Source organism: Heterodontus francisci, chromosome 37 (assembly GCF_036365525.1).
Source record: "Heterodontus francisci isolate sHetFra1 chromosome 37, sHetFra1.hap1, whole genome shotgun sequence".
In the NCBI taxonomy this organism is placed as follows: domain Eukaryota; kingdom Metazoa; phylum Chordata; class Chondrichthyes; order Heterodontiformes; family Heterodontidae; genus Heterodontus; species Heterodontus francisci.
Window position 1 is genome coordinate 45,306,468 of NC_090407.1, and position 13,029 is coordinate 45,319,496.

Below are 13,029 nucleotides of genomic sequence, written 5' to 3' on the forward strand. Positions count from 1 at the left end.
TGATGACTGTATCGGTGCCGTTTCCTGCTCCCGCCCCGAACTAGAAAACTTTATCAACTTTGCTTCCAATTTCCACCCTTCTCTCACCTTTACATGGTCCATCTCTGACACTTCCCTTCCCTTCCTCGACTTCTCTGTCTCCATCTCTGGGGATAGGTTGTCTACCAATATCCATTATAAGCCCACTGACTCCCACAGCTACCTCGACTACACTTCTTCACACCCTACCTCCTGTAAGGACTCCATTCCATTCTCCCAGTTTCTCCGTCTCCGACGCATCTGCTCTGATGATGCTACCTTCCATGACGGTGCTTCTGATATGACCTCCTTTTTCCTCAACCAAGGATTTCCCCCCACTGTGGTTGACAGGGCCCTCAACCGTGTCCGACCCATTCCCCGCACCTCTCCCCTCACCCCTTCCCCTCCCTCCCAGAACCGTGACAGGGTTCCCCTTGTCCTCACTTTTCATCCCACCAGCCTCCATATCCAAAGGATCATCCTCTGCCATTTTCGCCACCTCCAGCGTGATGCCACTACCAGTCGCATCTTCCCCTCCCTTCCCCCCATTTACCTCCTCTCTCCTCACTATCCCAGGCCCCAAACACTCCTTTCAGGTGAAGCAGCGATTTACTTGTACTTCTTTCAATGTAGTATACTGTATTCGCTGCTCACAGTGTGGTCTCCTCTACATTGGGGAGACCAAGCGCAGACTGGGTGACCGCTTTGCGGAACATCTCCGCTCAGTCCGCAAGCAGGACCCTGAGCTTCCGGTTGCTTGCCATTTCAACACTCCCCCCTGCTCTCATGCTCACATCTCTGTCCTGGGATTGCTGCAGTGTTCCAGTGAACATCAACGCAAGCTCGAGGAACAGCATCTCACCTACCGATTAGGCACACTACAGCCTGCCGGACTGAACATTGAGTTTTTCTTCAGGTTTGCACTTGCTGATGTTCTATATTCAGTATATTCACACCTAATCTGTACTAATGCTTTGTCTTTCAAAACACCATTAACATATTGTTTGCCTTTGCTCCGTGACCTTTTGGTCAGCTATGTGGCCTGGTCCAATCTGCACCTTCTCCTTTGTTATCTCTTGCCCAACCCCCACCTCACTTGTTTATAATCTGTGACTTTTCTAATATTTGTCAGTTCCGAAGAAGGGTCACTGACCCGAAACGTTAACTCTGCTTCTCTTTCCACAGATGCTGCCAGACCTGCTGAGTGAATCCAGCATTTCTTGTTTTTGACTCTATATATCTAACCTGGAATACATAAGAATTGCCCTTGTGCAATCCTCCCTCTCCAATCTTGTTTGCTCAATTCCTAATCCGATTGCTTAAATGAAGAGTTTCCTCCATGGCCCTAGTTTGGGAGGTGGAGGCTGCTGAGCTTCCATTGAGGATACATCAAATGGCAGTGGTGGACAACCACAAGCAGCTCTGGGCTTTGAGGGGCCAGCCACAAACTGCAGACTCTCGGCCTGGGCCACGGCGAACTGGCCCACCTGGCTGTGTGGGTGGGTGGTGGGGGAGCAGGCATGCTAAGAGTCCACACCAAGAGCCTCTCCCACAAAGCCAAAGCCACTGTCTTGGACAGCACCTCTACGCACCTGTTTATTTGTACAAGAACCGAGCTTTTTCTTATTTATTTGCATAGCTGTATAAAACACTAGTTAGGCCACAGCTGGAGTACTGTGTACAGTTTGGTCACCACACTATATGAAGGATGTGATTGCACTGGAGAGGGTGCAGAGGAGATTCATCAGGATATTGCCTGGGGTGGAGCATTTCAGCTGTGAAGAGAGACTGGATAGGCTCGGGTTGTTTTCCTTAGGGCAGAGAAGGCTGAGGAAGGACATGATTGAAGTATACAAAATTATGAGGGACATTGATAGGATAGATAGGAAAAAACGTTTTCCCTTAGTGAAGGGATCAATAACAACAGGGCTTAGATTTAAGGTAAAGGGCAGGAGGTTTAGAGGGGATTTAGTTTTAGTTTTAGTTTTAGACATACAGCACTGAAACAGGCCCTTCGGCCCACCGAGTCTGTGCCGACCATCAACCACCCATTTTATACTAATCCTACACTAATTCCATATTCCTACCACCTGTCCCTATATTTCCCTACCACCTACCTATACTAGGGACAATTGCTAATGGCCAATTTACCTATCAACCTGCAAGTCTTTGGCATGTGGGAGGAAACCAGAGCACCCGGAGGAAACCCACGCAGACACAGGGAGAACTTGCAAACTCCACACAGGCAGTACCCAGAATTGAAACCGGATTTGAGGAAAAGATTTTCACCCAGAGGGTGGTTGGAATCTGGAACACACTGCCTGAAGTGGTGGTAGAGGCAGGAACCCTATCAACATTTAAGAAGTATTTAGATGAGCACTTGAATGGCCATAGTAGACAAGGCTAAAGCCAAGTCTGGGAAATGGGATTAGAATAGATAGGTGCTTGATGGCCGGCACGGACACGATGGGCCGAAGGGCCTGTTTCTGTGCTGTAAAACTCTACGACTCTATGACATAGGCATCGCTGGCCAGGCCAGCACTTATTGCCTATCACTAATTGCCCTTGAGAAGGTGGTTGTGACCTGCCTTCTTGAATTGAACTGATGGGCTTGCTCGGCCATTTCTGCTTCTGCTTTGGTTGTGTCGGCATCACAGACTAACATCCGCATTCTGCCAAAATTATCAGAGGGCAATTAGAGTCATTGTTGTGGGCCTCAAATCACATCTAAGCCATTCATTAGTGATCCAGATGGATTTTTGATGAAAATCTGGCACTTTTACAGTCATCAATTACTAAGACTACCTTCCCACCCTACCCCCTCACACTTATTTAATTAATTGAATATTAACATCTCCAGCTGCCATGGGGGACTTGAACTCATATCTCCAGATCATTAAACCAGGCCTCTGGATTATTAGTCGACTACCTTAACCTTTATCATGCCCACTGGTGACAAGACCCTGTCCACACTCACCCTCAAAGCCAAGCGGGCAGCAGTCTGTACTTCCATTGCAACAATCAGAGTTTGCATTGCAGCAGTCTGAGCTTCCATTGCAGCAGTCTGAGTTTCCATTGCAGCAATCTGAGTTTGCATTGCAGCAATCTGAGCTTCCATTGCAGCAATCTGAGTTTCCATTGCAGCAATCTGAGTTTGCATTGCAGCAATCTGAGCTTCCATTGCAGCAATCTGAGCTTCCATTGCAGCAGTCTGAGTTTCCATTGCAGCAATCTGAGTTTCCATTGCAGCAATCAGAGTTTGCATTGCAGCAGTCTGAGTTTCCATTGCAGCAATCTGAGCTTCCATTGCAGCAGTCTGAGTTTCCATTGCAGCAATCAGAGTTTGCATTGCAGCAGTCTGAGCTTCCATTGCAGCAGTCTGAGTTTCCATTGCAGCAATCTGAGTTTGCATTGCAGCAATCTGAGCTTCCATTGCAGCAATCTGAGCTTCCATTGCAGCAGTCTGAGTTTCCATTGCAGCAGTCTGAGTTTCCATTGTAGCAATCTGAGTTTGCATTGCAGCAATCTGAGTTTGCATTGCAGCAATCTGAGCTTCCATTGCAGCAATCTGAGCTTCCATTGCAGCAATCTGAGTTTGCATTGCAGCAATCTGAGTTTGCATTGCAGCAATCTGAGTTTGCATTGCAGCAGTCTGAGCTTCCATTGCAGCAATCTGAGCTTCCATTGCAGCAATCTGAGCTTGCATTGCAGCAATCTGAGCTTCCATTGCAGCAATCTGAGTTTGCATTGCAGCAATCTGAGCTTCCATTGCAGCAGTCTGAGTTTCCATTGCAGCAATCTGAGTTTGCATTGCAGCAATCTGAGCTTCCATTGCAGCAATCTGAGTTTGCATTGCAGCAATCTGAGTTTGCATTGCAGCAATCTGAGCTTCCATTGCAGCAATCTGAGCTTCCATTGCAGCAATCTGAGCTTCCATCGCAGCAATCTGAGCTTCCATTGCAGCAATCTGAGTTTCCATTGCAGCAATCTGAGCTTCCATTGCAGCAATCTGAGTTTGCATTGCAGCAATCTGAGTTTGCATTGCAGCAGTCTGAGCTTCCATTGCAGCAATCTGAGCTTCCATTGCAGCAATGTGAGTTTGCATTGCAGCAATCTGAGCTTCCATTGCAGCAATCTGAGTTTGCATTGCAGCAATCTGAGTTTGCATTGCAGCAATCTGAGTTTGCATTGCAGCAGTCTGAGCTTCCATTGCAGCAATCTGAGCTTCCATTGCAGCAATCTGAGTTTGCATTGCAGCAATCTGAGCTTCCATTGCAGCAGTCTGAGCTTCCATTGCAGCAATCTGAGCTTCCATTGCAGCAGTCTGAGATTCCATTGCAGCAATCTGAGCTTCCATTGCAGCAGTCTGAGCTTCCATTGCAGCAATCTGAGCTTCCATTGCAGCAGTCTGAGATTCCATTGCAGCAATCTGAGCTTCCATTGCAGCAGTCTGAGTTTCCATTGCAGCAATCTGAGTTTCCATTGCAGCAATCTGAGTTTGCATTGCAGCAATCTGAGCGTCCATTGCAGCAAGCTGAGCTTCCATTGCAGAACTCTGAGCTTCCATTGCAGCAATCTGAGTTTGCATTGCAGCAATCTGAGCTTCCATTGCAGCAATCTGAGTTTGCATTGCAGCAATCTGAGTTTGCATTGCAGAAATCTGAGCTTCCATTGCAGCAAACTGAGTTTCCATTGCAGAAATCTGAGCTTCCATTGCAGCAATCTGAGTTTGCATTGCAGCAATCTGAGCTTCCATTGCAGCAGTCTGAGTTTCCATTGCAGAAATCTGAGCCTCCATTGCAGCAATCTGAGTTTGCATTGCAGCAATCTGAGCTTCCATTGCAGCAGTCTGAGATTCCATTGCAGCAATCTGAGCTTCCATTGCAGCAATCTGAGCTTCCATTGCAGCAATCTGAGTTTCCATTGCAGCAATCTGAGTTTGCATTGCAGCAATCTGAGCTTCCATTGCAGCAATCTGAGTTTGCATTGCAGCAATCTGAGCTTCCATTGCAGCAATCTGAGTTTGCATTGCAGCAATCTGAGTTTCCATTGCATTAATCTGAGTTTGCATTGCAGCAATCTGAGTTTCCACTGCAGCAATCTGAGCTTCCATTGCAGCAATCTGAGTTTGCATTGCAGCAATCTGAGTTTGCATTGCAGCAATCTGAGCTTCCATTGCAGCAATCTGAGTTTGCATTGCAGCAATCTGAGTTTGCATTGCAGCAATCTGTGCTTCCATTGCAGCAATCTGAGTTTGCATTGCAGCAATCTGAGCTTCCATTGCAGCAATCTGAGCTTCCATTGCAGCAATCTGAGTTTGCATTGCAGCAATCTGAGCTTCCATTGCATTAATCTGAGTTTGCATTGCAGCAATCTGAGTTTGCATTGCAGCAATCTGAGCTTCAATTGCATTAATCTGGGTTTGCATTGCAGCAATCTGAGTTTCCATTGCAGCAATCTGAGCTTCCATTGCAGCAATATGAGTTTGCATTGCAGCAATCTGAGCTTCCATTGCAGCAATCTGAGTTTGCATTGTAGCAATCTGAGCTTCCATTGCATTAATCTGAGTTTGCATTGCAGCAATCTGAGTTTCCATTGCAGCAATCTGAGCTTCCATTGCAGCAATCTGAGTTTGTATTGCAGCAATCTGAGTTTGCATTGCAGCAATCTGAGCTTCCATTGCAGCAATCTGAGTTTGCATTGCAGCAATCTGAGTTTCCATTGCAGCAATCTGAGTTTGCATTGCAGCAATCTGAGTTTGCATTGCAGCAATCTGAGCTTCCATTGCAGCAATCTGAGTTTGCATTGCAGCAATCTGAGTTTGCATTGCAGCAATCTGAGCTTCCATTGCAGCAATCTGAGTTTGCATTGCAGCAATCTGAGCTTCCATTGCAGCAGTCTGAGATTTCATTGCAGCAATCTGAGTTTGCATTGCAGCAATCTGAGTTTCCATTGCAGCAATCTGAGTTTGCATTGCAGCAATCTGAGCATCCATTGCAGCAATCTGAGTTTGCATTGCAGCAATCTGAGTTTGCATTGCAGCAATCTGAGCTTCCATTGCAGCAATCTGAGTTTGCATTGCAGCAATCTGAGCTTCCATTGCAGCAATCTGAGTTTGCATTGCAGCAATCTGAGCTTCCATTGCAGCAATCTGAGTTTGCATTGCAGCAATCTGAGCTTCCATTGCAGCAATCTGAGCTTCCATTGCAGCAGTCTGAGTTTCCATTGCAGCAGTCTGAGTTTGCATTGCAGCAATCTGAGCTTCCATTGCAGCAATCTGAGTTTGCATTGCAGCAATCTGAGCTTCCATTGCAGCAATCTGAGTTTGCATTGCAGCAATCTGAGCTTCCATTGCAGCAATCTGAGCTTCCATTGCAGCAATCTGAGTTTCCATTGCAGCAATCTGAGCTTCCATTGCAGCAATCTGAGTTTGCATTGCAGCAATCTGAGCTTCCATTGCAGCAATCTGAGTTTGCATTGCAGCAATCTGAGTTTGCATTGCAGCAATCTGAGCTTCCATTGCAGCAATCTGAGTTTGCATTGCAGCAATCTGAGTTTCCATTGCAGCAATCTGAGCTTCCATTGCAGCAATCTGAGTTTGCATTGCAGCAATCTGAGTTTGCATTGCAGCAATCTGAGCTTCCATTGCAGCAATCTGAGTTTGCATTGCAGCAATCTGAGTTTCCATTGCAGCAATCTGAGCTTCCATTGCAGCAATCTGAGTTTGCATTGCAGCAATCTGAGTTTGCATTGCAGCAATCGGAGCTTCCATTGCAGCAATCTGAGCTTCCATTGCAGCAATCTGAGCTTCCATTGCAGCAATCTGAGTTTGCATTGCAGCAATCTGAGTTTGCATTGCAGCAATCTGAGTTTGCATTGCAGCAATCTGAGTTTGCACTGCAGCAATCTGAGCTTCCATTGCAGCAGTCTGAGATTCCATTGCAGCAATCTGAATTTCCATTGCAGCAGTCTGAGATTCCATTGCAGCAATCTGAGTTTGCATTGCAGCTATCTGAGTTTCTATTGCAGCAGTCTGAGTTTCCATTGCAGCAATCTGAGTTTCCATTGCAGCAATCTGAGCTTCCATTGCAGCAATCTGAGCTTCCATTGCTGCAATCTGAGTTTGCATTGCAGCAATCTGAGCTTCCATTGCATTAATCTGAGTTTGCATTGCAGCAATCTGAGTTTCCATTGCAGCAATCTGAGCTTGCATTGCAGCAATCTGAGTTTGCATTGCAGCAATCTGAGTTTGCATTGCAGCAATCTGAGTTTTCATTGCAGCAATCTGAGCTTCCATTGCAGCAATCTGAGTTTGCATTGCAGCAATCTGAGCTTCCATTGCAGCAATCTGAGTTTGCATTGCAGCAATCTGAGCTTCCATTGCAGCAGTCTGAGTTTCCATTGCAGCAATCTGAGTTTGCATTGCAGCAATCTGAGTTTGCATTGCAGCAATCTGAGCTTCCATTGCAGAAATCTGAGTTTGCATTGCAGCAATCTGAGTTTGCATTGCAGCAATCTGAGTTTGCATTGCAGCAATCTGAGTTTGCATTGCAGCAATCTGAGCTTCCATTGCAGCAATCTGAGTTTGCATTGCAGCAATCTGAGTTTGCATTGCAGCAATCTGAGCTTCCATTGCAGCAATCTGAGTTTGCATTGCAGCAATCTGAGCTTCCATTGCAGCAGTCTGAGATTTCATTGCAGCAATCTCAGTTTGCATTGCAGCAATCTGAGTTTCCATTGCAGCAATTTGAGTTTGCATTGCAGCAATCTGAGCATCCATTGCAGCAATCTGAGTTTGCATTGCAGCAATCTGAGTTTGCATTGCAGCAATCTGAGCTTCCATTGCAGCAATCTGAGTTTCCATTGCAGCAATCTGAGTTTGCATTGCAGCAATCTGAGTTTGCATTGCAGCAATCTGAGCTTCCATTGCAGCAATCTGAGTTTGCATTGCAGCAATCTGAGTTTACATTGCAGCAATCTGAGCTTCCATTGCAGCAATCTGAGTTTGCATTGCAGCAATCTGAGCTTCCATTGCAGCAGTCTGAGATTTCATTGCAGCAATCTGAGTTTGCATTGCAGCAATCTGAGTTTCCATTGCAGCAATCTGAGTTTGCATTGCAGCAATCTGAGCATCCATTGCAGCAATCTGAGTTTGCATTGCAGCAATCTGAGTTTGCATTGCAGCAATCTGAGCTTCCATTGCAGCAATCTGAGTTTGCAGTGCAGCAATCTGAGCTTCCATTGCAGCAATCTGAGTTTGCATTGCAGCAATCTGAGCTTCCATTGCAGCAATCTGAGTTTGCATTGCAGCAATCTGAGCTTCCATTGCAGCAATCTGAGCTTCCATTGCAGCAGTCTGAGTTTCCATTGCAGCAGTCTGAGTTTGCATTGCAGCAATCTGAGCTTCCATTGCAGCAATCTGAGTTTGCATTGCAGTAATCTGAGCTTCCATTGCAGCAATCTGAGTTTGCATTGCAGCAATCTGAGCTTCCATTGCAGCAATCTGAGCTTCCATTGCAGCAATCTGAGTTTCCATTGCAGCAATCTGAGCTTCCATTGCAGCAATCTGAGTTTGCATTGCAGCAATCTGAGCTTCCATTGCAGCAATCTGAGTTTGCATTGCAGCAATCTGAGTTTGCATTGCAGCAATCTGAGCTTCCATTGCAGCAATCTGAGTTTGCATTGCAGCAATCTGAGTTTCCATTGCAGCAATCTGAGCTTCCATTGCAGCAATCTGAGTTTGCATTGCAGCAATCTGAGTTTGCATTGCAGCAATCTGAGCTTCCATTGCAGCAATCTGAGTTTCCATTGCAGCAATCTGAGTTTGCATTGCAGCAATCTGAGCTTCCATTGCAGCAATCTGAGTTTGCATTGCAGCAATCTGAGTTTCCATTGCAGCAATCTGAGCTTCCATTGCAGCAATCTGAGTTTGCATTGCAGCAATCTGAGTTTGCATTGCAGCAATCGGAGCTTCCATTGCAGCAATCTGAGCTTCCATTGCAGCAATCTGAGCTTCCATTGCAGCAATCTGAGTTTGCATTGCAGCAATCTGAGTTTGCATTGCAGCAATCTGAGTTTGCATTGCAGCAATCTGAGTTTGCACTGCAGCAATCTGAGCTTCCATTGCAGCAGTCTGAGATTCCATTGCAGCAATCTGAATTTCCATTGCAGCAGTCTGAGATTCCATTGCAGCAATCTGAGTTTGCATTGCAGCTATCTGAGTTTCTATTGCAGCAGTCTGAGTTTCCATTGCAGCAATCTGAGTTTGCATTGCAGCAATCTGAGCTTCCATTGCAGCAATCTGAGCTTCCATTGCTGCAATCTGAGTTTGCATTGCAGCAATCTGAGCTTCCATTGCATTAATCTGAGTTTGCATTGCAGCAATCTGAGTTTCCATTGCAGCAATCTGAGCTTGCATTGCAGCAATCTGAGTTTGCATTGCAGCAATCTGAGTTTGCATTGCAGCAATCTGAGCTTCCATTGCAGCAATCTGAGTTTGCATTGCAGCAATCTGAGTTTGCATTGCAGCAATCTGAGCTTCCATTGGAGCAGTCTGAGCTTTCATTGCAGCAATCTGAGCTTCCATTGGAGCAGTCTGAGCTTCCATTGCAGCAATCTGAGCTTCCATTGCAGCAATCTGAGCTTCCATTGCAGCAATCTGAGTTTGCATTGCCGCAAACTGAGCTTCCATTGCAGCAATCTGAGTTTGCATTGCAGCAATCTGAGTTTGCATTGCAGCAATCTGAGTTTGCATTGCAGCAATCTGAGCTTCCATTGCAGCAATCTGAGTTTGCATTGCAGCAATCTGAGTTTGCATTGCAGCAATCTGAGCTTCCATTGCAGCAATCTGAGTTTGCATTGCAGCAATCTGAGCTTCCATTGCAGCAGTCTGAGATTTCATTGCAGCAATCTCAGTTTGCATTGCAGCAATCTGAGTTTCCATTGCAGCAATCTGAGTTTGCATTGCAGCAATCTGAGCATCCATTGCAGCAATCTGAGTATGCATTGCAGCAATCTGAGTTTGCATTGCAGCAATCTGAGCTTCCATTGCAGCAATCTGAGTTTCCATTGCAGCAATCTGAGTTTGCATTGCAGCAATCTGAGTTTGCATTGCAGCAATCTGAGCTTCCATTGCAGCAATCTGAGTTTGCATTGCAGCAATCTGAGTTTACATTGCAGCAATCTGAGCTTCCATTGCAGCAATCTGAGTTTGCATTGCAGCAATCTGAGCTTCCATTGCAGCAGTCTGAGATTTCATTGCAGCAATCTGAGTTTGCATTGCAGCAATCTGAGCATCCATTGCAGCAATCTGAGTTTGCATTGCAGCAATCTGAGTTTGCATTGCAGCAATCTGAGCTTCCATTGCAGCAATCTGAGTTTGCAGTGCAGCAATCTGAGCTTCCATTGCAGCAATCTGAGTTTGCATTGCAGCAATCTGAGCTTCCATTGCAGCAATCTGAGTTTGCATTGCAGCAATCTGAGCTTCCATTGCAGCAATCTGAGCTTCCATTGCAGCAGTCTGAGTTTCCATTGCAGCAGTCTGAGTTTGCATTGCAGCAATCTGAGCTTCCATTGCAGCAATCTGAGTTTGCATTGCAGTAATCTGAGCTTCCATTGCAGCAATCTGAGTTTGCATTGCAGCAATCTGAGCTTCCATTGCAGCAATCTGAGCTTCCATTGCAGCAATCTGAGTTTCCATTGCAGCAATCTGAGCTTCCATTGCAGCAATCTGAGTTTGCATTGCAGCAATCTGAGCTTCCATTGCAGCAATCTGAGTTTGCATTGCAGCAATCTGAGTTTGCATTGCAGCAATCTGAGCTTCCATTGCAGCAATCTGAGTTTGCATTGCAGCAATCTGAGTTTCCATTGCAGCAATCTGAGCTTCCATTGCAGCAATCTGAGTTTGCATTGCAGCAATCTGAGTTTGCATTGCAGCAATCTGAGCTTCCATTGCAGCAATCTGAGTTTCCATTGCAGCAATCTGAGTTTGCATTGCAGCAATCTGAGCTTCCATTGCAGCAATCTGAGTTTGCATTGCAGCAATCTGAGTTTCCATTGCAGCAATCTGAGCTTCCATTGCAGCAATCTGAGTTTGCATTGCAGCAATCTGAGTTTGCATTGCAGCAATCGGAGCTTCCATTGCAGCAATCTGAGCTTCCATTGCAGCAATCTGAGCTTCCATTGCAGCAATCTGAGTTTGCATTGCAGCAATCTGAGTTTGCATTGCAGCAATCTGAGTTTGCATTGCAGCAATCTGAGTTTGCACTGCAGCAATCTGAGCTTCCATTGCAGCAGTCTGAGATTCCATTGCAGCAATCTGAATTTCCATTGCAGCAGTCTGAGATTCCATTGCAGCAATCTGAGTTTGCATTGCAGCTATCTGAGTTTCTATTGCAGCAGTCTGAGTTTCCATTGCAGCAATCTGAGTTTGCATTGCAGCAATCTGAGCTTCCATTGCAGCAATCTGAGCTTCCATTGCTGCAATCTGAGTTTGCATTGCAGCAATCTGAGCTTCCATTGCATTAATCTGAGTTTGCATTGCAGCAATCTGAGTTTCCATTGCAGCAATCTGAGCTTGCATTGCAGCAATCTGAGTTTGCATTGCAGCAATCTGAGTTTGCATTGCAGCAATCTGAGCTTCCATTGCAGCAATCTGAGTTTGCATTGCAGCAATCTGAGTTTGCATTGCAGCAATCTGAGCTTCCATTGGAGCAGTCTGAGCTTTCATTGCAGCAATCTGAGCTTCCATTGGAGCAGTCTGAGCTTCCATTGCAGCAATCTGAGCTTCCATTGCAGCAATCTGAGCTTCCATTGCAGCAATCTGAGTTTGCATTGCCGCAAACTGAGCTTCCATTGCAGCAATCTGAGTTTGCATTGCAGCAATCTGAGTTTGCATTGCAGCAATCTGAGTTTGCATTGCAGCAATCTGAGTTTGCATTGCAGCAATCTGAGCTTCCATTGCAGCAATCTGAGTTTGCATTGCAGCAATCTGAGTTTGCATTGCAGCAATCTGAGCTTCCATTGCAGCAATCTGAGTTTGCATTGCAGCAATCTGAGCTTCCATTGCAGCAGTCTGAGATTTCATTGCAGCAATCTCAGTTTGCATTGCAGCAATCTGAGTTTCCATTGCAGCAATCTGAGTTTGCATTGCAGCAATCTGAGCATCCATTGCAGCAATCTGAGTATGCATTGCAGCAATCTGAGTTTGCATTGCAGCAATCTGAGCTTCCATTGCAGCAATCTGAGTTTCCATTGCAGCAATCTGAGTTTGCATTGCAGCAATCTGAGTTTGCATTGCAGCAATCTGAGCTTCCATTGCAGCAATCTGAGTTTGCATTGCAGCAATCTGAGTTTACATTGCAGCAATCTGAGCTTCCATTGCAGCAATCTGAGTTTGCATTGCAGCAATCTGAGCTTCCATTGCAGCAGTCTGAGATTTCATTGCAGCAATCTGAGTTTGCATTGCAGCAATCTGAGTTTCCATTGCAGCAATCTGAGTTTGCATTGCAGCAATCTGAGCATCCATTGCAGCAATCTGAGTTTGCATTGCAGCAATCTGAGTTTGCATTGCAGCAATCTGAGCTTCCATTGCAGCAATCTGAGTTTGCATTGCAGCAATCTGAGCTTCCATTGCAGCAATCTGAGTTTGCATTGCAGCAATCTGAGCTTCCATTGCAGCAATCTGAGTTTGCATTGCAGCAATCTGAGCTTCCATTGCAGCAATCTGAGCTTCCATTGCAGCAGTCTGAGTTTCCATTGCAGCAGTCTGAGTTTGCATTGCAGCAATCTGAGCTTCCATTGCAGCAATCTGAGTTTGCATTGCAGTAATCTGAGCTTCCATTGCAGCAATCTGAGTTTGCATTGCAGCAATCTGAGCTTCCATTGCAGCAATCTGAGCTTCCATTGCAGCAATCAGAGTTTCCATTGCAGCAATCTGAGCTTCCATTGCAGCAATCTGAGTTTGCATTGCAGCAATCTGAGCTTCCATTGCAGCAATCTGAGTTTGCATTG

At 45.7% G+C, this 13,029-nt stretch overlaps 1 protein-coding gene across 1 annotated transcript in view; it reads right to left on the bottom strand.

Moving 5' to 3' along the window:
• Positions 1-1,337: 1,337 nt before the first annotated feature.
• The window catches only part of LOC137352033 (uncharacterized), a 78,613-nt gene continuing 66,921 nt past the window's right edge, over positions 1,338-13,029 (bottom strand). Inside the window, exons 36-37 of the mRNA XM_068017008.1 lie at positions 2,607-2,690; positions 1,338-1,509 (exon numbers count right to left, since the gene is read on the bottom strand). Coding sequence (XP_067873109.1) covers positions 1,338-1,509; positions 2,607-2,690 — 256 coding nt within the window. The remainder of the gene's footprint in view (positions 1,510-2,606; positions 2,691-13,029) is intronic.